We start from the raw sequence: 26330 nt of genomic DNA, 5'->3' as shown, positions 1-26330 counted from the left end.
ACTAGTGAGAAGTGAGCATGCGCATCGATGTGCCTGCAGTCACTGCAGTCCGGAAAAAACGGACCACTTGTGCCAGGCCACAAAGCAGAGCCCAATAGAGACCCGTTTCGAGGTCCCCTTTAAAAAAACAGCCGGTGCTCAGGATCGGTGAGACCCGGCCCACTTAATTTTTTTAATTTTTGGGTTTGCATCTTTAATTTTTTTTATTTTGGGGTTTGCTCTGATGCTGTTCTTTGCTACTGGGTAACTTTTTTAAAAATAGCAATTTCATGCATGTAAATTAAAGAAAAAAAAAAGGTAGCCACGTCTTCTTGTATGCGAACATACGTAATGATAGAAGCATTCCATACCCAATTGCATGGAGAGGAAGCCTAAAGACTGATGACCAGTTACACATTTGCATGACTGTCAAGACACTTAATTTTCAGGCCACGTTAAAAAAAAAATTAAAAAACACTATTGGGGTGCTACAGCTGATATCCGTGTCCATGCTGTGGTGTCTCGGGCCCTAGGCCCACATGCTGACTAAATGACCACACAGATGCACGGTATGTGGTACTGCAACTGGCCTCGAGCACGTGCGCCCGGCCCCTTTTATTAGCAGGGTCACCTGACTGGTGATGCCTGTGATGGGTGGGTGTTAGTGCGAGTGTAACCCAGAGCAAAACACTAGAGCGTGTCCAGCCGGACACTACATCCCTCCCAAACTTTATTGAAAAGAAACAAACAAAAGTCCAACCTATAAGAAAAACAAATAAACAATACACAGCACCAAGTGAGTCTCTTGAGGCCATCTGCCAGCCAGCGCGGGAGCTTTGGACCGCATGGTCAGGATGCTTTAGTCCACCTTGGCGTTGTAAGTCAGACCGTCCTGTTCTCGCGGTGTGGAAGTCTATTTACATAGTTCTAATAGCAGTGCATCTGGACCTGTGGTGGAGTCTACTTTGGAGATCTTGCAGGCGCTCAGGTTCCGATGGATGAAGCCCTTCCTTGGAGGCGACGTACTTGACGATCTTTTCAGTTCCCGATAGCGGAGCAGCTTTAGACTGGTCTCCCCTGCCTGGACTCCCCTCTCACAGGAGTTTCCTGGAGGTCCTTCCTGCCATCGGACGGTGTGGACTGTGGGGCTTTGTGTAGTCCGCGCGAAGGTGTCGCTGAGGAGCTGCCAACAGGACCACAGCCAGGTAGCTCATGTAGCTGCACAGGGTGGTGTCTCAGTCTGGGTGTTCTCGTCATCAGGACTTGGGTCCTATGCCTTTCTCAGATGGTCTTTGGGTGACGAGTCTTCATCTGTGACCTCCATGCTTCCTGGTGCCAGTCATGGAGCTGTGCTGCCAACTCAACTCTCCAGTTCGGATTCCCTTCTCACAGGAACTCCGTTGAGGCACTAGCCCCTGGATTGCCACATGAACGAATAGGCTGTGGGGCCTTTTGTAGGCCGCGCTGAGGGGTCGCTGCGGAACTCCCAACAGGGCCACGGCCAAGCCTCGTGTAACCCCAAGGGTGGATGGTCCAATGGTCAGGCATGCTCTTCTTCGGCAGGCTTCAGATTTACGGGGGGCACACAGAGGATTTGTGGGTGGCTACCGTCCGACGGCACCAGAAATGCGTCGTTGAACTCCGGCTGTCTCGAGTGGTTGGATCCACTCTGGTGGTACGATGCTCCTTTGATGTTCTTGGTGATGATGCACCTGGGTGATGGACATGATGATATTTGTTTCAATTGGGCAACAGGCGGTGATCTCTTGCTGGAGGTGATCTTGTGGATTGAGGAGGACTGGAGGGACTTCGTGGCTACTTGCAGTTGTCTTCCAGCAGGTGCACTTGCTAGGCGTGGCGCTATTGATGCAAAGCAGCCGGTGACAGGTGAGAGGACGGTTGAACTGCGAAGCGTGGGTCCTGGACGCGGACCGCACTTGCTAGCAGCTTACAGTTGGTCCTCCCGCGAAGCTGTCTCCAGTGACGTCTCTGCACCCCGGTGGCTGGCTTGTGCTGATGAACACCTACTCCAGTGCAGGCACGAGTCCTCTGTCCCGTTGCTCTTCTCCTTTCCTTCTTGCGTGCCTGTGGTGGTTGTTTGCCCTGTGGCGTCGTGCCACTCTCCTTCCTTTCTTTGCGGAGTGGTGTCATGCCACGCTCTCTTCCTTCCGACTATGTTCGTCATTTGGATGTGGCGTCCTGCCACATGTCTCATATTTGCGCCACATGGACATCTTGCTGATCGTGTCCGGTTCTTGGGACGATCTTTACTTTGCTGCTGACCTGTCACAGGTCTGTCCTGTTGGTAGAACGTGCTTCTCATTGAGGACGTCTTGTAGGCCCCTTCCCCCTCCTCAGGGGTTTTCACGATGCTCCTCTGCTCTTCACTCGAGAGCCTCATGCTTGCGCCTCGAGGCTGTGCCGTCGTGGGGCTTGATCCTGCTTCTATTCAGGCATGCTTGGCCGGGTTGGTCACTTCGAGTGACGTGCTCCATGTTTGCGGCGCGAATGTGGCATCCGGTCACGTGTTGTGTGTCCTTGGAGCACATGTTGCGGTGGCAACTTGCCACGTGGAGTGTGCGACTCTCCTCTTGCTTATCTTGGATCACTGGCGACTCTGTCTTGAGGCAGTGTGAGGGATGGCACTCTGGCTGTCTTTGGCCCACTGCAGGGCTTTGCTGGTTCAGTGAAGATGTAGAGGCTCTCTCTGCTGCATTCTGCATTGATTCTTCTCCTCGGAGAGGTCTCTCTCTCACTCCCAGGCTCCTGCCCATGTTGTCAGGTTTCTGGGTGCGGGCTTCAGCGCACCTACTACTTTCGCGCTCTTGGTTCTTCTTCATGGTCGCCCTGTTCTGGCACTTTGCGTGCCCGTTTTCTGGTTTGCGGTGGTGTCTGTTCACCACTGGGGGTGTGTGGCGCAATTTCCTCTCTTGTTGTGGCGTCAGACAGTGACTCGGGGTGCGCGCTTGCACGTTTCGTGGGCATGCTTGGCCAGGGGAGTCAGCAGTATTTTGCTAAGGTGCCTCTTTAACAATACAGGCAGTCTGTGTTGGTGTCCGATTAGCAGGTCCTTTGGGGAGGTGAGACAGTCTCCTTTGCCCCAGGGGATCAACAGCTCTAGTTTCTCCTGGTGATAGTAACAGGTGGCTATCAGAGGCATGTGGTGCACTCTGCTCCCTCTCAGCTTCTTTTGCCTCATTCTGCTGCTCCCAGCAGTTTTGCATCAATGGTCCCTTTTGGTCACTACAGGCTGTTCCTTGTGCAGGATTGTCCAATTTTTTTTGTTGGTGTGCGGTTCTTCTCAATGGCTTGTAGGTAGCGCTGTGGTGGTTCTCATTGCAGGCTACAGGAATAGAAGATGGCCTAGAGGCGGACGGGCTTCCTCGGGAGCTAGCAGCCTGAAGTGGAAGGCCCATTCACAAATGTGGAGATACCGGTTGACTTCTTCCTCATGTGGCAGGGTGCACTTGAAAGCATTAGGAGCGAAGCCGCAGCAGTTTTCCTCATTCTGCCGGGCTACGCCGCTTCTGCTGCAGGATCTACTGGTGAACCACGCAGTGCCCAATATGCACGGTGAGGCGGAAGATGCGAAAGCTGTGCTGGCTAGTGGTGTCATCCAGACACTGGGCAGCTGCTATGTTCTTCCTTGGGACTTGCCTCGCCCTGACACACTTGTAGCATCAACAGGCTGCTCGAGTTGGCAAAAACTTGTTTCAGGAACGGGTTATCTTTTCCCCGGGGGTGACGACCGGGCAGGGCTTTCCTCACTTTGCCCTCAGGCTCCTCACGCTGGCGGCGCTACTCTGAGTTTCCGCCCAATAATGTCATGCTCTCCCTTCTTCAGGGTACTTTTGGGGGCATATGGGGTGTTCTCCACCCGGCATTGCTCCGCTTGCCTGCTGAATCAGTCCTCCGCTTCCTGGGGCACCGAATAGCCGCACAGGGTAGCCTTATCACTCCTTGGGGAGGTGACGTGTGCCGAGGGACATGGCAGGGCCAATCTCCGCACCTCTCACCTGGGCACTTGTTCCGTCAGGGTCATCGCAGTCTTCTCGCCCCAGGCAGGCGATGCTGGTGCGGGGTAGCGGTTTAGCGCTTCTGGTACAGTTCACACAGCATGCGGGCACCTCGAGCCTGGTCCTGGCAGTAGCACTCCGCTACCTTCCACAGATCTGTTGCTGCTGAGCCGGTCAGTACGGGGGGACTGCAGCAGCGTCAGCATGCAGTCAGATGCAGGGGCAAACAGGAAGACGGGTGTCCAGACGTGACAGTCACTTGAACAGCAGGTGTGGGGGTGCTTTAGGTTCAAGCTATACTCCCACCCCCCTCAGGAACTCGGGAGTAGCTGCTACACCACACATGGGATAAGACCCACTCGTCGCCATTGTGGTGTCTCGGGCCCTAGACCCATATGCTAACTAAATGACCACACAGATGCACGGTATGTGGTACTGGAACTGGCCTCGAGCGCGTGCGCCCGGCCCCTTTTATTAGCAGGGTCACCTGACTGGTGACGCTTGTGATGGGTGGGTGTTAGTGTGAGTGTAACCTAGAGCAAAACACTAGAACGTGTCCAGCATGACACTACAAATGCCTCTAATTTCCCGTCGACTTTTACCACTACAGTTTGTAACCTAACTTTGTTCTGTTATGTGACTTGTTCATTGCTTTTGTTCATTATTTGTGTTTCGCAAATTTTGACTCTAACGCCCTTAAGCCTTGTTCGTGCTAAGGAACTTAGTGTTGATCCGGTGTAATCGGGCATTGTTGGACTCGTGGTCTTCTTTAAATCATAGTAAACGTATACAGTACACCCCACCGTAAGAATTCCACCCCACTTTGTTTCCTTGCATGAGAGCACTCGTTGCTTCCGTACATTCCATTGCATCCTCTCACTGGCAGTGCGAAGAGTAAGATGCACACACAAGGACGCTCTGTAGGACAGGACAGTCAAAATGCACCTATTTGTTACATGAAAGCCCTAACTCTATACAAGGTATTCGGCATACAGGGAACAAAGTGCTAATTCTAGGTTTGTGAGGCCTCGTTGAGACTTTACTACGGTGTAGGGTGTAATGCAACGTGCGCAAGACAGTAATGTCTGTGTGATGGGTTGTGGCGGGCGTGGGATAATTTTGTGTGTTTCAAGGGTAGGTAGTGGTATTATTATATCTGCTCCAGATGCCTGGCTCCAGGCCTTGCTTTGTGTCTCTCCCTCTCTGAGTGAAGCAGTTTCCAGGCCGGGAAGTGGAGCTTGCTTCACTGAACAGCCAGTTGTTTAAAATCTGCCTAGAATAGTTTCAAATTCCCCCTGAGCCTGGGAGAGGAAAGGGAGGGGTATGAGCTGAGAAGGAGGAGGCTGGGGGAGGGGAAGAGACGAGAGGAGGTAGGTGAAGGAGGAGGCGGGCTGCTTCACTGTTGTCTCTACTTCCATCCTCTCCTGGTCAAAGCTGTCGGTCATCTGCCGTTACCAAGGCAAAGGGGCGTGCCACTGCTAGATGGCGAGCCAATAGCTGGCAACGCTGTTTCTGGTCGCCATGGCGACGGGGTTGTTCCCGGGGAGGCTGTGAGCGGCTGACAGGTGCTGCCAATCGGCGCTGCGTGCAGCATGTACGGCAAAGGCAAGAGCGGCGGCGTGCCGTCCGACAGCCAGGCCCGCGAGAAGTGAGTGCGGGCGGCGGGGCTGGGGAGGTCGTGCGCATGCCGCCAGTGTGCGTCCTGGTGCAGTGTGTTATTATGTACCCCTGCCGCAACAGTGAAGCTGCGTCCACTGGGCACATGTTAACAAACCTAAGACCTGTGCAGCTGGACCGAGACAGTGTCTGCCTCGGGACATGCAGCCGGTCCAGGACGGAATACATTCTGTGTATCGTGAAGTGGAGGAGTCCGGTGGGCGGGTCGGGGAGGGGCTAGTTTTATTCACATATATAATTTATCAGGAAATGTATTTTACAGGCTTGATACTTGCTAAAAGACTAGGGCTCGTATATTGACTGGGCACCATTATCTTGCATATGGGCGATGTATGTATTTGTTGGGCTATCCTTGATCACTGTAGTATATGGACAAAGGCCTATTATTAAGGAGATTATATCTTACATGCTACAAAGGAGAAACAATATATTTCTGGGTTTCTGCTGCAAACTCGGCGTGTACTTTTTTCTGCTATCCCCCATAATGCTTCATTGGGTGTTAAAATCATAGGTGCTCGCAGTCTGACAGCTAGGAGAACAGGCACGGAGTTGCTGTTCATGCAACATGAACTTAAGGCGCATGCAGTTTGACAGCCAGTTGCAGATTGTCCTTGGGCTCTTCGGTAACTCCGAATGCTGCCGGGGAAAGTAGTCGCTGCAGCATCGCTTGTCGGACCAGGGCTCCCGTGGCTGTCAGAACTTGCGTAACACGGGAGGCGGCGTGCAGCGGCCGCTTTGAAATAAGCCAGTGTCGCTTTCTGTTGTACACAACTGCCTGCCTCCCTCCCTGTCTGCATACCCTCCGTGGGACATTAAAAACAAATTAAATATTTAGAGTTCAGTGAGGCGGGATGTAACTGGTTTGCTTTAATATTGTGTATTTGACCGATAGCATCGTATAGCGATCAAATTAATCATCAATCAGTCGCCAGTGTTGGATGAATAGTAAATCGAACAGTGTGCTTTGAATCGAAAATTGTGCTCTGAGGCGCTACACTCGTCACACGTTTCTTGGTGGAATTGTATTGCACAGAAGGCGTTTATTCGTGTGCTGCTTCGCTTGGCACCCTTGCCACGAGCTTGCCGAGAAGGGGGCCTGGGGCAAAGGTCTCCAGCACAAAATCGAGGGGCACGCAGCTTTTATTCTGGCCATGAGGGGGACTGGATCCTCCCTGCGCAGGAAGGAAGAGGTACGAAGCGCAGACATACTGCCTCTAGTTCCTGCACACACATTGTCTTTGGTTCCTGCACAGTCTGGGACACATGGGCGTGGAGTGTGAGCCCCCCCCCCTCCCCGCATGCCCCGGAAAGAAGCTCCGCACGCGAGTTTCCTCTGCTACCTGACCATGGCAAACAGTGAGATACACGCACCGACTGCCTCAACTTACTTAGGGGCGGAGGTGAAACGTTACAGGCTGCCCTTGCTTTCGGGCAATGCACACAGCCGTTTTAGGCTGTCTGTACAGGGAACAACACCGCCCCATGCGCTGCTAGTCCGGTTTCCGTGTCTCTACCTGTCATGCTCGCCGCACAAGGTTTGCACGTGCCTGGCAGACCCCCGCTCCCTGGTATACCCGTTTGGAGCGGCTTTCTGCAGAGGTACACCGCAGTATGAAAGATGAACTTTGATGCCATTTTCATAGCTCTGATACAAAGCATAGTAAGGTGACCAGGAGGGGCTGAGTGGGACTCCAAGAAGGGCGCACACCGGTGCATGAAATCCAGGCAAACCAGTGATTTAATTTATTTTATCCTCTTGATTTTCAAAGCATTTTTTCCTAGGCGTACACAACACTGCTGAAGGTGTACCACCGAACAGCTTATCGCACGAAAGAAGCCAGCGGTTGCATAACGGATGAGCTCATCCTCGGGGTTTTTTTAGATTGTTTTCTCATGGCTTCAGACAGCGAGGCCATCAGTAGTTTCCGCCTCTTCGTTTGCAGTTTAGCGTGGCATGATTAATGTCACCAGAAAAACTCATACCCCCAGTGTAGAGTAATCTCATTTTCCCGCCTGATCCGGGTCAACTAAAGATAATGGACCCGTTCCAAAGTGATGTATGGATGGTACCTGCCTATACCGTGAATTAAGCGATTGGCTTTTCAGTTTTTTTCTAACAGCTGTACCGAAGGTGTGTCTGGTCCTGTTTGCCCCTCTCCCGGGTGGTGATGGGGGGAGGGCATTCTAACACGCTGCTCCTTGTGTGCTTGCATACTAGAACAAGAGAGGGGGCGATGGTTTAGGTGGGAGGAAGTGGAGTTCCTATCATGCATTCACACAAATTGAGCACTATTCTGTGGTGGGGGTAAGCATGTTTTAATTTTATTGTTTAAATTTATGGTGGAGCACGTTACTGTATAGTCTAAGCGCATTACATGTTGCCCGGGCACTAAAAACCTTGGATTACAAATCTCTACAAACCCAATTCATAACTAAATGGAAATGGCAAGACATTTTTGTACTATCTGTACAAAAATGCACTTCGTCCAGATAACCAGTAAGCGAGAAGGTTGCCGTGCACTTGTAACGATTGAGGTGTAATGACTGATAGAACGTAGTCAGAATTTAGGCATCCATATAGCCTATAGATAACCACAGAGCTGTAGTGTAATGACTGATAAAACTTAGTCAGAATGAAGGCATCCATAGCTTACAGATCACCATAGAGCTGTGTTAAGGATATAGCTAACCAGGGCACAGGTCCTAAGAAAAAGAAGTGGGAGGGACTAACCAAGTTAAGCAGCATGGAAGTCAATTTATGACACATGACATCACGTCGTGTAAAACTCTTTGAACTCATGAGGAGATTTTGCATCTGGGTAATGCCCAAAAAATTGACCCAATCCCAATGCAAAATCTGGGCCTAAATTTATAATTTTTTTTATAAACTGCCTCAAAGAAATTGTCAACAAGAAGAAACATGGCAGTAAATGTGTTCTGCTTAATTAATTGCAAAGTCCGCATTTTTAAATAGCTTATGCGGTTAGGGCACATGCTGCAGCCATCTTTGTTTATCCAGTAAATCCCAGGGAAGAATAATAATAATGGTAAGATAACTCTGCTGGTTAATGTTCTTGAGGGAGAGATCTGTGAGTAGCATAGAGAGTTAATGTGTCTCCAGCAAAGCACATCCGATAACATACAGATGACCGATTTCTGTTTTTTGTAAATGGGTAAGTGGCAGAGGCGCAACTAGAGGCAAATTTCGTGGGGTGGGGGGGGGCTAGGAAAAAAATTCGGGGGGGGCTGATTATTCAAGCAAAAGGCAGAGTGGAGCTGCAGGGGCTCTAAGCCGGGGTGAAAACCATCAAAGCCTCATTAACAAGCCAAAGGTCTTTTAAAGACCTGTGAAGTACTCGGGTGCGGCTGTGTGTGAGCCCGGGAAGCTGTCTCATCCCGGGCTGCCACACACTATGGGGTGGGCTGAAGCCCTTTGAGTCCAATGGGCGTTGCGCGCCTGGTAAGTGGGTTATTGGTTTTAACATCCAACCTTTTGTTACTTGCAGTTCATCAATTGAAATCTTTCTACTATAGTACAGTGAGCTATGAAGGACCTGTGACTACTACAACTTGCATCCCTTACCGTCTGATGCAACACAACCTGTACATTGATTTACACGCTCATTTGATTTATTGTCCATATATGTGTGTACATGTGATGTAAAGATCTCTGAGAGCCTGTATTGGGATGAGCAGTGCTTTAAAAGAAATACAACAAAATAGGGGAATTTTAATTGTTGTTTGTGTAAATATGGGGACAGGCCAACAAATCTGACGTTCTTCGCAGGGACTGAACAAAGTTAAAAGCATACCTCTCTTGAAAAGTAACGAGCTGTGAGCCTTTGTTTCCCTTCAACTGCATTTGCATCTAGGTGTGAGGCTCTGATAGCTCCCAGCCAGAATACGCAAACAAAAGGAGGCCGTATGGCCCTTTAAATGCAGCCTTTGTTAGGGCCCAGCAGGAATCTGAAATAACAAAGTCCCCTCACAACCGGTATGTTGCTTCTCAGGATGAAAGCAGACAGCGTGCAGGTGCTGCTGAATGTGTCTTGGTGTCTGAAAAATACACCTGGACAAGTTCAGCATAATTCAGTGGGGCCCAATTTCTTGGCAGGGTGGATGGACGATGTAGTCTACCTGTTTGTACCCTCGACTTGTGCCCTATAGATAACCATGGAGTTGTGTTAAGGATTTGAAGCTTCTCACGTAAGGAACTTAAAACAAACCGATGAATTAAGGAAGCAATTTCGTACTGCCCCACTACTCTCACCCACCAAAATGTGTGCTTTCAATAGTTAGTCCAGAGGTGGGTTGCGGGGGCGCGGGGAGGGGCACCAGGCTCTGGCAAAGAGAAGCATCATGCTGATAACAGTGCTTTGTTTTAAGTGTTGGGGGGAGGGCGGTGAGAGAATAAGTGACAGTAATCCCCTCTGTAATGGGCCACCACTAATGTCTTTTGTTATTTAGATCCTGACTGGGGGTAGGTGTCAAATAGGAAGTGACTCCAAATATTCCTCAAACCTTTCTCTCATCACCACCATTTCTGATAATCACACTATGGATACATTTACTCTTTAGTAAGGCCTGGCTGACCAGCATAGTATGTTTTGCAGTCATGTTTTTGATTGTATTTTTTAAAGGAATAACTGAACTTAACTGCAATGTTTAATGATATTTAGACGTATTCGAATATTGCAAATGTAATAAAACAATTGTGAAAAATTCTGGGAGGGGTGCCGATAGATTAAAAGAAAAAAAAAAATATATATATATATTCAGTGTTGGGGCACAGCATTAAAAAGCTTGAAGACCACTGAGTTATCCTGTCCTTCAGCAACTTGGAAACTGTTATTCATTTATGCTTTTTACACTGGCCGTTAGAAAATGTTGAAAAGCTGCTAGGCAACTAATATTGACACCAAACGTTTTCCAGGTGTTAATATTATTTAACCCTGGACAACCTAATTATGTACACTGGTGTAAATTTGAAGCGGCAAAGGTATGCATATGTTATTTAGCCAAATATTATGTACATTATTTTATTCATGAATAAGATGTGAAGTAACTGTAAAGGAGTAAGATTTTCAAGCAGGGTCTTAACATGGAACCAGGCAAGTACCAGATGAGTGGTTAAGGAAACGGAGTGTACGTTTCGTTAATGTCCAGTACGTAGAAGACTTTGGAGGCATTATTTTCAATGTACATGCTACATTTATGGGAACACCTAAGTTACAATTTATGGATTTAGATTGGGTAAGATGTCACACGTATTGAATCACAATATGTTTTTAAGAAGAATCATAGGTGGGAAATGTGTTTTGGTAGGAGAAATTAGAACTTAAATTTACATTTTGTAATTTTCGTAAATGTATGCATGCTTGTGTTGTACAATGTAGAAACTGCCAGTGACAGGGTTACAGAAATGGGAGAAAGATAGCTGTCTTTAATAGTGTGCATTTTCACACTTTTATTTCTGCCACATTTAGATTCCAGAGACTCGTTGAATGCAGAAGCATATATCAATAGGTTAAACCGCGTAAATGTAACTTTAACAGTGTGCTGCTACTTTGTCCATAATCTGTGAATTGTACCATTTGCATCTAATTTGTAGATGGCTTTTCTGAACCTCAAGCCATTAAAAACTGTTGTAAACAGTCACTACCAATCTTAATTATAAATCAATACCTTGCTTGTGTCCTGGCAGTATAATTCAAGAATTTACACTTTACAACACAGTTCACATAGATGATATCAGCAATATTTACAGATATACTGAATCTGGTGTGAAATTAGCTCAGCCACAAAACGTTCAAACTTTTTGTAGAAAAGTAAATCTTAACTTTTCTTTTAGTAACTTGTTTCTTATATAATGCTTCAGATCAGTTCACTTTTGTAATGTCTTAACTGTTAAACAATGATCGGGTGCCATTATTAACCAAATGAATGATACTCCAACCCACACCTCTAAAGGATGGAATGTTGAGTCAACCGTACCAGTGAACCTTACCAGATCCAAACTTGTGAGCCGTAGATCACAGAAGTGAGGTTTAACTTCCCGGGGTTTAGTTGCTAGCGTAAAGCCGAATTTGCATAGATAAATATTTACAACTGCATATATTGCTGTCAATTTGTACATTGCACAACCTTGCATACACCTAATTGGTGTCTTAATTCACGGTTTAAATACTGCGGCAGGCAAATGACAAGTAATACTGTGTGTCCTACCATTCTACCTTCCCTCACCCCATAACTGAGAGAGAAAGCTTTCATTTTGAGAAATCACTTTCCATGCAAAAGTCACAACTTCCTTGAATTTCTGGTCTTAACTCAATTTAAAAAATTCACACTAAAGTTTGACTTGCGCTTCTGCATATACATTTCTTTTAGAGTCTTTAGGTAGTTTGGGTATTTTGCTTCGTACCCCCCTATTTAGTGATGCATTTTGCACCCAAGCAGCCTTTGAAGGACAACACACTCGTGTCACCCCAGGCAATAGACCAATCAGAGCGATGGTTTCACTCAGTGAAATATCTTCTGCAAATAGCATTTGGTAATTGATGAGTAGAACTCAAGCCTACTTGAATAGTTATTATAGCACATCTGGAAGAGTGAACCCTGCCCAAGGCAGCTTTCCAAAACAGCCTTCGAGGCACATGGTGTGACAACCCCACAGAGGTGCCACTTAGATTAGAATCAGACTCTCTGCTTAATGTTTTTTTTTAGGGGTCTTTTCTCTCCAACTGTTAAAGCTGTGTGAGTGCTCCTGTCACATGTCAAATAAGTTTGAGCTAAATTAAAAAAACAAGATCTAGTTATGCCCCATAACTGCACCCTAGCATTGTATCATTCAATTACCAGGTATGCCACAAGACTAATTTCCTTCCACAGTGTACCATTAATGGTGTAACTGATGCAAATTGTCAGGTTGCTATAGGAGGCTGATTTTGTGCTCGATTTGTTCTAGCTCTATCATTGGCATCTGTAAGATCTGGTGTGAAAATCCGCTCACTGGGCAGGTCAAATATATACATACACACGTTTTTGCTCACAGGTTGGTGCATCAAGAAGAACTGTTTAACTGTTTTGTGGGCTTCTCGACTCCTGACCCGAATGATGCATGGCAAGTCTGTGTAGGAAATTAGTAGGTTTAGGCATTGAACTTAGTTTGCTACAGTTCTGACTGCAGCAGTTGCTGACACTTAGGTCAGTGCGCAGGTGAGAACTGTGGGCCAGTGCACCAAACCCTAACTGCAAGTGGCATGAAGCCGCATTGTTCTGCCACTTTTTTTATTTTTTACATGTTTTAGCAATCTTTGTTTTTGAATGCTTTGATTAATGTAATCTTGATTACTGTTGATTTTACATGCTAGACCCACATGGCTATTGATCAGTGTGTAAGCATGTGGATTTAGGACTTTTTTTTTTTTTAATATTGCATTTCCAGAGAAAGCTTAGTTGAACACTTCGTGTCTCATGATGTACAGGTATCTTTTTTTCAAAAGGTTAATGCTTTTAACTTGTATGCTGTGCTCGCATGTGTTTTGCATTGTTTTCTGCCTAGTTATAAAACATTTTTTTTTTTTTGTATAACAGACGTGCTCACAAAGCCCATTGTTCCCATTTGTCAAGAATATTGTGAACCATTCCTTTACTTTTTCACTTTGAATTAGTCACTTTTTTTTTTAATTTTTAAAATCTGACCGCCACCTCTATTCGGTGTCTCCAAAAGGTGATTTTTAGGTTTTCTTCTCGAACACTAGATGGCTATATGCAAGGCAGTTAATTACTTGCACCTCCCTATGGTCACCATTAACAACTATTTGCGCTGCTGCTCCTTTTCTTAAATTACTTGTGATTTTCTTCAAAGCTTACTTTACTAGTACACAGAAATTCTTCGCAAAGGTGTGATAAATTAATGTTTTTTTCGCTATACAGAATGCATTTTCTTCTACTGACATTGTTTGTTTCACTTATTCGTTGTCTCTCGTGAATTAATCAATTTAGCAATTGCCCGTGCAATGCCTACAATTTTTTATTTCATTTAAAATTTTTACATATCCATTGTACAATTTCATTTTGCATACACACCTCACCATCACAGATTTTCTTGTGTGGTCAGTCAATTGCTGTAGATAACCTGATGACTGGCGCTAACCTAAAAACAGTCTAGTTTTGTCTACTCGGGGGGGGGGGGGAGCAAATGTCCTAAAACACCAGGACAATAACCATGGTTAATTTTCTTTTTTGGAATCTTTTTACGAAACTTTTAATTTTAGAATTGACAGTTTATATACATTCAATACAGGAAATTATTCAAGTTTGAGCAAAATCAGCAATGAAGGGCTGTGGAACACTACCGCGAGAATGTTGAAAGGGTCCACTTGATGCATTGGCAAATTAGAGTAGGTCAGATATGATGTATGGATGGGGAGAAAGCAGAGGGAAATAAAACATTTGCTAGCATCACGCCAAGAATTTTCAGTTCTATGAAGGACAGAGGCGAGGATTATTGCTTCTCTTTCTTTACTGTTAAAATCACTGCAGCCAATGAAAACGTATACAAAAAATAAACTAAATTTCCCATGATGCTCTTGTAACCAATCATGTGCCATCATCAGACCCTATAAGAGTCTCTATCTACTTCCCATGAGCCTCTTTCTTTGTCTTTTGGTCCAAGTGCGAACATTAATTTGAAATCCAAAGTATCATTCTCCAATGTCGAAGATCCATAACCAAGAACTAGGACGTCTTCCAACCTCTTCAACCAGAAGAACAATTATTCAGCTTTTTTCTTTGAACCTGAAATAAAGGAAAGCAGAAGGAAACCCGTAATCTCTTTTGAACCGAATACATATTACATACGGGTGGACACTTTATTGCAAGAATCATTGAAATATAACCGGGCGGGATAATTATCGCCTCTGTGTCCTTAATAGAATTGAAAATTCTTGGCGCGAATTCTAGCAAAGTTTTTATTCTATTACAGGATGGAGGCTTTGGATTATTGCTCGTTTAACGCTTATCAAATGCTACCGTAGTTATATCACCCACCGGTTTATAATAAAATTGCTTAAACGTAGACTGATGACCAGTCAGCAGATCTTGTAATGTCTTGAATAGTTGAACCCAACATAAATGTTTTGTATGCCATGGCACCACGTACAGAATGTGCCCCAAAAATCTGGGTATCAATACCAGCTTCTTGCATGACTGACATCAACCATCTGGCTATCGTAGCCGCTGATCCTGGCTTAAATGGTTTTTGCATAGCAATCAATAATTGTGTAGAACCTTATGATTCATCCCATAAAAAAGAATACTTCGGCTTAGGAGGATTAGCCACTCTGATTCCCTTAAGTAACTTACACACGACTGGATGCATACCCATTGGTTTTCCGGCCACCTGTGAATGGCCTGCCGATATGGCATATCTGAAATTATTGACTGAACGATGTGCTAAACCTTCAGGAGCTTTATCGGACAGGAAGTTCACAATATGGGATAACTCTGCCCCTACAGGATCCACCATGCCGTTCCAAGCACCAACATACCCAGCCTTTCCAAGCTGAGGAATAACTTTTCCTTGTGGAAGGGGCCCAGGCTTGCTTAATGATTGCTGAAGCTTTGTCCGAAAAAGCTGGCATTTCCCATTGTTGCCGGAAAGCCTCCATGCCTTCAGGGTCAACTGTCCCGATGTCGCCATTAGATGCAGTTCTCCATGAGGGCCCTGGAGTTTCGTCTGAGACCAAGGGAGTATCTTGGGGAAGTCGCAGCTCATCTCCAATAGTAACGGGAACTAGGGCTGTGACTTCCACAGGGGGGTCACCAAAATAAATGCTATCTGGGTCGTCACTCTGGGAATCAGGATGAAAGGGGAAAGGCTTAATTTAGGCCCACTGACCAATCCTAGGAGAAGGCATCTGTCGCCTTCGCTAATGGGTCCGGCCTCCAGCTGAAGAACGTCTGCAATTGTCGGTTCAGTCTGGATGCAATAAGGTCTATCTTGCAAGGACCCCATATTGTCTGCCACCATTGGAACAATTGAGGTTGGAGTTGCCAATCGCTGTAGCCATTCAGATACCTGGTATTCCAGTCCGCAACAGTGTTCGACTGTCCCGGAATGTATTCCGCTATGACATATATCTGATGACTCTGGCAACAGTGCCAAAAGTCCTTCGCTATCTCCACTAGCAGAGACAACCTTGTACCTCCCAACTTGTTGACATATCTCACTACCGAGATCTTGTCCATCCTGAGAAGGATGCAACAAGAGACTTGTTCGTATCGCAAATGACCCCGCCAACAACTCCAGACAATTGATATGGAGAGAATTGCTGAAGGGACCACCTTCCTCATGTGGAGATATCTCTACAACGGGCTCCCCAGCCCCAATGGCTGGCGACTGATTCTATAATGACTTCGGGTTGGGAGCCGAAGATAGCTCTGCAGTTCCACGCTTCTACATGGCCCAACCACCACTGCATCTCTTCCCATACTTCCTGGAACAGAGAAACCAGATCTGTGTAAGAGACACCCTTTCGAAGTGGAGAAGTGGAGAAGTGTGGCTCAATGATTAGAGCGGCAGACCCTGATGCAGAGGTCTAGCCCGGGACCAGGGTTCAATTCCCCGCCTCGGCGGGTCTTGGGCTAAAAAATTCCACGGACCTGATCATTCTCGCCTCGGTGCCATTCCAATCATGGAGTCCCACTCTGCAACTCTGGGCAATAGCTTGCTTAATCTCCACAACGGCCCCCACAACGCTAAGGATGCCTGGCCTCCACCTTGGGGGTGCCCAGGAGTGGACGCCTCACAGGGAAAGCCAGGATGGGTTCCACAGCGGTATTCGTACCAGCGCCTTGAGACCCTTGCGGGTGAGTAGTGCGCTATACAAGTATCAATTTACAATTTTTTCGAAGGTGTTGGATTTTTAGTCTCTGAAGGGCCCGGTAATGAAGAGGGCTGGGGAAGATCGCCTGTATGGAGGACCCCAGCACCTTCTTGAGATCCTGTAGTTGAGCTGTCTGTGAATCTATGACAAAACCCAGAAAGGCCATCGTCGGAGAGGGGGAAAAGGGCTGACTTTGGTTCGTTGATCACAAACCCCAAGTTGTGCAGAAGGGATATCGTCATTTGTAAGTGTTGATTGACTCGAGATTGTGTCTGAGCCATGATAAGTATATCTTCCAGATGAGCTATCACCGGTTTCATTACCTTGGTGAAGCACCATGGAGCCGAGGAAAGCCCTAAAGGAAGGGCCAAATACTCCAACCATCAGTTCCTCCATCGAAACTGCAGAAAGCGTTTATGGGGAGGAAATATCGGAATCGTCAGGTAAGCATCCTTTAGGTCTAACTGGACCATCAAATCTCAATTTTTTAGTAAATCTGCTAAGAGGTGGATACCCTCCATCTTGAAGTGCTTGTAGACCATCAATTGATTGAATTCTCTCAGGTTCAACATCAATCTGTGGCCACCACCTTTCTTCTGCACTAAGAAAACATTGCTGCAGAATCCGCAAGGCCCGTTGTTGCAGTAAGCAATCGCGAGCTTCTGTAGCAATTCCTCTATTTCTGTGTCTATGAAAACACACTCTTGTTGAGAAAAACTGAGTTGTGTCGGATAAGTGTCTTGGAGTGGTGTTTGATAGAATTCTAGATGAAAACCCTGAATAGTCTGCAAAATCCATGCATCTTGTGGCAACATTCCCCAATTGTGAATGAAGAACTGAGTACGACCCCCCAAGGGTAAGTGAGAAATTTCGGTAACTCTTACCTGCATAATTTTGAGCCTGGAATCTGGCTCGGTGGCCACCTCTGTTGAAGCGACGCTTGTTGAACCTCTGTCTTGTGGGATAGAAGGTTCTGCCTCTGGTAGAGTCCCAGTCACCTCTACCGCGTCCGTAGTCTCCTCTAGGGGGACCTTGGTAGTACTGAAATATTCGTTATATTTGATTCACTAAGAAGCTGTAAGCTTGGTGTCAATATAGTATAAATGTCAGTGGAAGAATAATAATTTCCATACATAAATGCTAACTATTGTTACACGGGTTATCTTTGATTTTATTCTAAATTTGATTCAGAATGACATAAATGTAATGATATACATTGTGGTCTTTTAGGGGTCATTGCTATATGCAGTTTCCTTTGTCCAGATGATGGTCTGAGAGATTCACATCATAGAAGACCGAAACGTCAACTACACTGTCCAATTCCCTAATAATTCATGTTCTCTGAGTGACTGTCTTATCTATCAGGATTTTTGTCACTGCTGAAACCGAAGTGAGAATGGATATTTTTACCCATGAAACATGGGTCAAATTGTGTTGTACCATTTTCATGTGTTTGCATTGAATTAATTTTACTTTTGATTGTACCCTGTCAAATTTGATTCATGAATGAAAAAATATTCATAAATTGATCACAAGATATTCCCGTGTTTTCTCCATTGCTTTAACTCTCTGCACATTTATTGCATAAATGTTTCAATTTATTTGATTGTTGGTTCATGATTACACTAACAGTGAGCTATCAAAGATTTATTTCAAAGATAATTGATGAAAAATCAGTGTTTTGATCAAAATCCCTTGTCGGCACCTCTTACCTAATATTTCTAAAATTGCCCAGCCTGCAAAGGGTATATTGGGTTACCCCACCTTACCGTTTCACATTTATTATCTGGCACACACCATGCCAGCTGTTCTGAAACCCTCCTACCGGGAGCTACTCCTCCCTGTCGATTTTACAAGCACTTTCTCAAACAAGGTGAACAGGTTTTTCTATGACTATTTTCTCTTTGCTAAGGTGTTGGCGAGAAACTCCTTTTCAAGGTTGCTGACTATCGTGTTCAATTGGATACGTCGAAATGCTTCTCTGACGTACACTGACCTGTAAGAAGATGGCTGGGGTCTGGACTGAAGGGTCGAGCCACCGAACAGTTAATTTGGAGCAATCCCATGCTAGAAGATACCTTTAGACTTGCTTTAAAGGCTTCACACAGCGGGGAGAGCTCCAGAAGTTCGGAAAGGCTCTTCATGTCCAGGGACTTGGAACAGGGTGTTCTCAGAGGTCACACCATGCACCAGGTCCTGCTGTAAGTACAGTGGGTTCTGAGGTAGAGGCCCTCTGCACAGGTGCATTTTCATAAACATAGTGAACCCATAGACTATGGAATACATTCTACATTTGAGCCCATTAAGGGGTATTTGAAAATAATCTTGTTTTTGGGGGTATTTCTATATGTATTTTTATTTTTTTCACTGTAACATGGAAAATGTTAACTTTAAGAGGCAATGCAAACTTAAGAACTTGAAAACCCGCGTTTACAGAGTAAAAAACTACAGTGGCGCTCGCTGGTGCTGATCCAATTCTTGTATTTCCTTAACATCACGTGCTGCTTTTACTGGGCTGTGTGTTTTGAGAATGATATATATTTTTCTGCTTATTCTGCCTGAAGAACTTGTAGCAACATACCGCCCTGAAACTAGAAGGCTGTTTTGCTTGCTGTTGTTTATGCCTAAGTTGAAGATACTGTTTCACTGTTGAGCCTAAAAAAAACCCCTCGGTTTTCCCTCCGCTTAAGGCCTTCTCAAAAAGGTACATTTGACTTGGTAGCTTTTCTTTTTATTGCACAAGGCATGATGGAATATTTCTTACACCTCGGGCAATGGATGCACTGTTTGGGGGCAGGGTCGTTCTGCTTCTCCTCAGTTATGGTCGTATCACCCTCCTGCCCCTCCTCCCCCATCTTGGCCTGCATTCATTCAGAATGGTATTCTGTTGAAGGTGGTTTTCTTGCTCAGATGAATCAGTCAGTTTTCAAAACTCAAAAAGACTTTTTGTTGCCAAAGACGAGATAAGCATATTTCCATTTAAAAAGAAATGATTCAACTGTACGCCCTGCAGTCAAGCTAATCAAAACTATGCACTATTATTTTTTTAATAAGAATACAACCATATAACCGGACTACAATAGCTGGTTTTTGGATCGGTGTTTAGTGAGTTGTATACATATCAATAACTCGCATTGAAACGTGCAGGACTTTGGGTTTCGCAGTTCCTGGAATTTGTCAGTGGGTCCACAAACCCAAATGAATCTTTGAGTTGCTGCTGAGTGTTTTTGTGCATACTCACAGAGCTTGTAGTGAGCTACGAAAACTATGTAAAAGATACCCTTTGTTTGGGAAGAAAAACATGATTTTGATGCATCACTGTCTTGGGACTAGCTTCCACAGATGATAGCCTGCTATGATCCATAAATAGATATTTATACAGTGCACCATCCAAGTATCTTGGCACTCTGTTATGGCATAGTTTATCCTTCAGTGAATCTTGACTGACTTTGTGGCCTATTTGCACACGGACTTGAAGGCACGGTCAGGATTGGCGGCGGGGGTGAGGTGTCCAATGACATCAATGTTGGTAGAGGGGTCAGGCAAGGGTGCATTTTAGCCCCCCCTCCTCTTTATCATTTATATTAACGATCTGTTTAAATCATTGATTGCACTTACTAACGATGTTCCCAGAATTAAAGGCAAAACCTTTCCGGTGCTTTAATACGCAGACAATGCGGTTTTAATTGGACGCACCCCAAATGCACTATGCACTTTAGTACTGGGTTTTACTGATTTTTATGACTGGCCTTAACCTATGCACTAATTTCAGGAAATCTTTCATAATGTCCTGTGGGCCAAAGAAATGCCCCCTAAGTTCCATTTCCGTTGGTGATCAAAAACTAGTTTGCACTTTCCCTTATTTGGGGATGGTTTTAGCTGTAAACGGCACTTAGTCTGAACATATGGGGTTTTGCAAGAACAAGTTTGTAAAGGCCACCAATTCTATCCTCAGCCCATAAAGATCATGGGCAATCCCAGAAATCCTAAACATTTTTAAATCATAGGGCATACCTGTAGCAGCTTATGGTGCGGAGGTTTGGGGTATCGCTAAAAGCACCAGTATCCAATTGGAAGAAAATAGATTTTGCAGGAAGCTTCTGGGTGCACCCATTTCCACTGCTCGGTATATATGCCACAGTGAATTAAAATTAAGTTATATCGACGATTTTATAAGGGCCCACCCGCATTGTTTTGGCTAGCTATTATGAAAAACACTGCAGCATTACTTACTAGGGAGATAATAGATGATTGTCTCGGCTGTGAGAAAGGGATGGAAAGTGTTAACTTTGGAGGACTGTTTTCAAACCCGGCTACTGCCGAGACTGTAGATTATAAAGTCCTCAGGTCAGCACTATATGCACTTTACTGCGAGGAAAGATCTGAGAGGGAATTAAAGAAACCAACTATTGTTAACTTTGTACTCCTAGAGCTAACTGAGCTCTCCCTGCCCAGCTACATCACACTACCGATGTCACATTGGGAGAGAGGACTTCTTTTTCGCTTACGGGCCGGGACTGTAAAATATTTGCTCTGCTGTCCCCATGGGTACAATGCTAAACTTGATTCCCTATCATGTCCATGTGATGGCCAGAGCGGACAAACACTCCTACACTTTTTATTTTTCTGTAAGTATTCTACTAAATATTCAAAATCGCTGCTAATCTCATTTAACAAAAAAAAAAATATCTCTCCCTTTCTATTGGTGGATGCAGTGAGCAGTATACTTAAATTGGAAAATGTGGAATTGATCCTGCGTGTTGGTACTTTCCTACGCTTAGCTACAAGGGCTCGCAAATCAATGTGCAGCCCATGAAGTTTATTTGCACCCTGGTTTTAATATTATGAACTTTTATCATTTCCCTGTAACTGTTTTATTGTGCACTTGCTTTGCTACTTGTTCCATATATTATGAGTTGTGATTGTTATTTACTTGCGTATCGTGATTTTAACCTTGTATGCACTCTACTTTTATGGATACAGTGTTATCCGTATAAAGTCTTTTGGATTGGATTGGACTGACTTATTGATCACACGTTGTTTTCCAGCAGTGGATAAGCATATGTGTTTTGAAAGCTTTCTGAATTTTGGAAAATGTGGTTCAGCCAGACGATTTCAGAGGGCGGTTATTCCAGGGTTTACCAGCTGTAACAGAATGGATTTGTTGCCTAGCCTAACTGGTTTGGTCTTGGAATACCCAGGAGATATTGTTGGTTGAATCTTAATCTATGGGCCAGGGAATACTATTGAAACCTATTGGTCAGGAATTCTGGACTGCCTACATGCAGTACTCTATGAACTAAGATTATTATTATTTTTTTTTTAAAGTTCTTTGTGTGATAGAGAGCCAATGTAAAATTTTCAATACTTGGGAAATGTGTGCTCTTTTAGGCACCTTCAAGCTCAAAAGTGCTGCTATGTTTTGAATGAACTGTAATTGATGAATTAAAGATTTGTGGGTGGCCAAGTAGATTGCATTACCGTAATCCTCTCTGAGTTGTATTAGAGCATTGATGACTTGTGTATAGATTATAATCAATTAACTGTAGGGCCACTATTAGCGACTTTACCTGCCAAACAGGTGTTGGTACCAATGACTACTTAATTTTTCAGCAGGAGCTCTTTGTCAATTATAATCCCAAGATTATGTACTGATTTTACTTGAAACAGACATCGCTTGGGGCCATTCAAGAATGTCAGTGACTTGTGGGCGATTTGTGAGCTAACAGTATTTCTGTTTTGGATTGGTTTAATTTTAAGTAATTTGCCACCATCCAACATAGAGTAAAACAGAGGTAATTTTATAGCAGTTGATTCTGAAGAAGTGAGGAGGAAAATATTTTTTGGGGACTAAGCACAAATTGAGTGTCCTTCGCATACATGTAGAGATGTCCACCGAGCTGGCGCGGACGAAAGCTAGGAACTGAGGCATTCTACATCGCGGACTGCCAACACTGCACTATTCAGTGTTATTGTTCAGTGCCTTCTCGCTGGAACCGGACGCCCTTAACATCAGGGCGTAACTATCTTAATTTTTAAAGTAACCACTTATTAGGGTGCTGTATCAGTGGTAAGTATTAGTTGCTACCACTACCAATAAGTGTGTGAACTTTTTGGTCCTGAAGAATTGCGGCCAATTTGACCGATGCAAGAAACATGTTGACCACTATTCACTAGAGCGTAATTCAGACACCCTCACTGGAAGATTACGCATGTTATTGTTTTTAATTAAGAGTGGGACCTCTCTTATTAAAATTTGTTATTTAGGATCTCCACTACTTACTGTTAACACACTTAGTCTCACACGCACTTCACTATAGGGCCCTCACTTGCACTCACCAACAGGCAACGAATGGAATAAAGATCTCCACTAAAAGGCGCCTCTAAGGTCGCCGATCGGGGATTGCAGCGCCGCCCCGATTCGGAGCAGACCTGATGATGAAACTTGACATCTGGGCCACCTGCTGACGATATGACAGCTAGTCTGCCGGATGTGTGAGGGTCTCTTTCCTGAAGGAGGAATCTCCTCCTGACTCATACAATTCCACAATCTTTGACAGCCTTTTTAGGAACAGCATACCTTTGTACTTTTAGATTTATGCCTGGGAGAATCACTTTTTAGTATTTTAGTAACGCTAATTCTAACCCTAGTTTTAAACCATATCCTATCCATAATTTAAACCCTAACAGCTATTCAAGCAATATTGTGTTCCTTTTTTTTGTTTGTTTTCAAAAACTTGTCTTGCACCTGCTTTAAAAAAAAAAGAAGAAAAAAAAATATTCCTTCAAGGTGTTTCTTCATTTTGGTGTTTGTAGTTGTCTCTTCTTTGAGTGGTTAAAACAAGCCCAAGGACCAATAATTAGCTTAGTTTGACAAATGCTGGGTTGTACCGGACTCGGGCTAGGTTGAGATTTTAGCATTTTTTTAAATATCTAATCGTTGTTCCACTGAAAACCATAAAAGTTGTTGTTATTACTATTATTAATTTGTTTTTTAGGTAGCAAGGACTGTTGCCTACCAATGTAGCTGGCTTCATTCTCTGTACATGCTCCTCATTGGGCAGGCAGTGCAAGCCCCAACGGGCCCCAAAAGATGGAGCACTGAGACACTTTCATTTGCCAAAGACTGCTCTGGATAGGTTACCTAGACAATATGTAGAAAGGGCTTATGAAAGGTGATTTAACCCCTTCGCTGCTAGGCCTTCCCCCCCCTGTGCTAAGCCTTTTTTGGGCTATTTGGGGTAGTGCGTGCTTGGGCCCCTGTAACGTTTTGACCACATAAGGAATCCACGCCAAATTTGCGTCCTTTTCTTGCACTATCATGATCATGGGGATTCTAAAGGTACCCAGGGTTTGTGGATTCCCCTGGAGGGGTCCCAGAAATTAGCCAAAATACAGCAAATGTTTTTTTGGGGGGAAAAATGGGCTGCAAATGAAAGCGTCTGGGTTTTTCTCTGCAAATGGCATCAAAAAAGGGTTTGTGGGGCTGAAATCACAATTTTCACAGCTTTTAGGGAATGACAGACTTTTGTCAGAAAACCCAACATTTATTTACACAGTTTTGGCATTTTTCTGGGACATAGCCTATTTTTGCTATTTTTTGCGCTTTCAACCTCCTTCCAGTTAATGGTAGAAAAGGGTCTGAAAGCAATAATGGATCCTGGAAAGCTATACATTTTTTGAAAAGTAGACCACATTCTGAATTCAGCAAGGGGTTATTTGTTTAGCTCCATCAAGGTTTCTTTATAGAAATTAACAGTTCAATTTAGGAAAAAATGAAAATTAGTCGAAAAAAACAGACTTTTGTGTCAACGTTTTTACCTGTAACTTCTTCTAATTATGACAGTTCTTTGAAAGCAATATACCGTTACATCCGCTGGACCTTCCTGGTTTTTGAACACTAGCTCTGCCGGCACCTAGTGAAATGTTGCAAACCTATACCTTTTTGAAAACTAGACACCCAGGGGAATCCAGGATGGGGTGACTTGACTGCCTCCCACCAGGGTCTGTTACCCAGAATCCCTTGCAAACCTAAAAAATGGTAAAACAAAACACATTTTCCCCACATTTCTGTGTTGGAAAGTTCCGGAATCTGCGTGGATCCACAAATTTCCACCCTCCCTGCATTCCCCAAAGTCTTACAAGAAAAATGATACCTCACTTGTACGTGTTGGCCTAGTTCCCGCGACAGGAAACGGCGCACAACACGACGTGGTCACACCTCAATTTCGCAGTGAAAAATGACCCTGTTTTGGCAAAGTGCCTAGCTGTAGTTTTTGAACCCTAGCTTTGTGGGCACCTTGGGAAACCTAGCAAACCTGTACATTTCTGAAAACTAGACACCCGTGGGCCTCCTGGGAGGTATGGCTTGCGTGGATCACCCAACGTTTCCTTACCCAGAAACACCTGCAAACCTCAATTTTAGCTGGAAAAAATCACTTTATTTCACACATTTTGGTGTGGGAAAGTTGTGGCATCACCGGGCTCACTCAAATTTCCCACCACCCAGCGTCCCCCCGGGTCTCCCGGTAACAATGGTGCCTCACTTGTGTGGGAGGCCCAAGTACCCGCGACAGGCAAGGACCCAAAACGTAGTGAGGCGACATCAAAATTGCCCATCTCAAAACAACCTGGTTTTGCAAGGGGGGGTCATTTGGGTTTTTGGCCCGGTGCTCGGCGGCCATCTAGGGAAACCTACCAAACCCATACATTTCTGAAAACTAGACACCTGGGGGCTTCCACGGAGGTATGGCTTGCGTGGATCCCCCAACGTTTCCTTACCCAGAATTCCCTGCAAACCTCAATTTTAGCAGAAAAAATCAGCACCGGGCCAAAAACCCCGGTTCCCCCCCCCCCCCCCTCAGCTTGCAAAACTAGGTGGTTTTGCGATAGGCAATTTTGATGTGGCCTCACTACGTTTTGGGCCCTTGACTGTCGCGGGTACTTGGGCCTCCCACACAAGGGAGGCACCATTTTTACCGGGAGACCTGGGGGAACGCTGGGTGGTGGTAAATTTGTGTGAGCCCGGTGATGCCACAACTCTACCACACAAAAATGTTTGAAAAAAGTGATTTTATTTTTTTCAGCTAAAATTGAGGTTTGCAGGGGATTCTGCGTAAAGAAACGTTGGGGGGATCCACGCAAGCCATACCTCCCTGGAAGCCCCCCGGGTGTCTAGTTTTCAGAAATGTATGGGTTTGGTAGGTTTCCCTAGATGGCCGCTGAGCTCGGGGCCAAAAACCCAGATGACCCCCCTTGCAAAACCAGATCGTTTTGACATAATTAGTTGTTTGTTTGTACAGCGTGAGAATTTAGGCACAATATTGCAAGTAAAATGTGACCGACATTTTGAGGTTTGCAGGACATTGTGGATAAAATAACTTTTGGAATTCACAAGAGAGACATCACCATGAACTCCCATGGGTTTACGACAATATCTACAGTTGGTAGGTTATTCTTGCATGGAAAGTACACCTTGGCAGAAAAACTAAAAAGACAAAGATTCCTGCACAGCCATCTGTTCCTCAAACACACACACATACTGGTTGGATTTGGCACGAGGGCGAGTGATGGTTCAGTATATTAAATTTTATTAACGAAAGATTTCACAAAAATGAAATGCACTGTCAATAATTAAATGGACAAAAAAAACGAACCAATGACTCGCAGCTCGTGAGCTGTAAAGCCACGGCAAGGCTCTAACCGCTTTACAGGCCATTCACACACCTTTCATACGTGATACACACAAGACCATTCACACCACCAGGCA

The 26330-nt window shown here is 44.9% G+C and overlaps 1 protein-coding gene across 7 annotated transcripts in view; it reads left to right on the top strand.

Annotated features, from left to right (window-relative positions):
• SSBP2 (single stranded DNA binding protein 2) overlaps nt 1–26330 on the top strand; it is a 787338-nt gene that overhangs the window by 67482 nt on the left and 693526 nt on the right. The window contains exon 1 of one of the 7 annotated variants that reach the window (XM_085632413.1): nt 5494–5643. The exons of 4 other annotated variants lie outside the window; for them this stretch is intronic. In XM_085632413.1, coding sequence (XP_085488539.1) covers nt 5588–5643 — 56 coding nt within the window. In that variant the 5' untranslated portion in view covers nt 5494–5587. Of the gene's footprint in view, nt 1–5493; nt 5644–26330 lie in introns of those variants that run through there. 2 more of the 7 variants (XM_085632416.1, XM_085632418.1) reach the window with 2 other exon arrangements.

Source organism: Triturus cristatus, chromosome 2_1 (assembly GCF_964204655.1).
Source record: "Triturus cristatus chromosome 2_1, aTriCri1.1, whole genome shotgun sequence".
Taxonomy (NCBI): Eukaryota; Metazoa; Chordata; class Amphibia; order Caudata; family Salamandridae; genus Triturus; species Triturus cristatus.
Note: the sequence above shows the minus strand (reverse complement) of the source record. Positions and strands in the feature narration are given on the sequence as shown.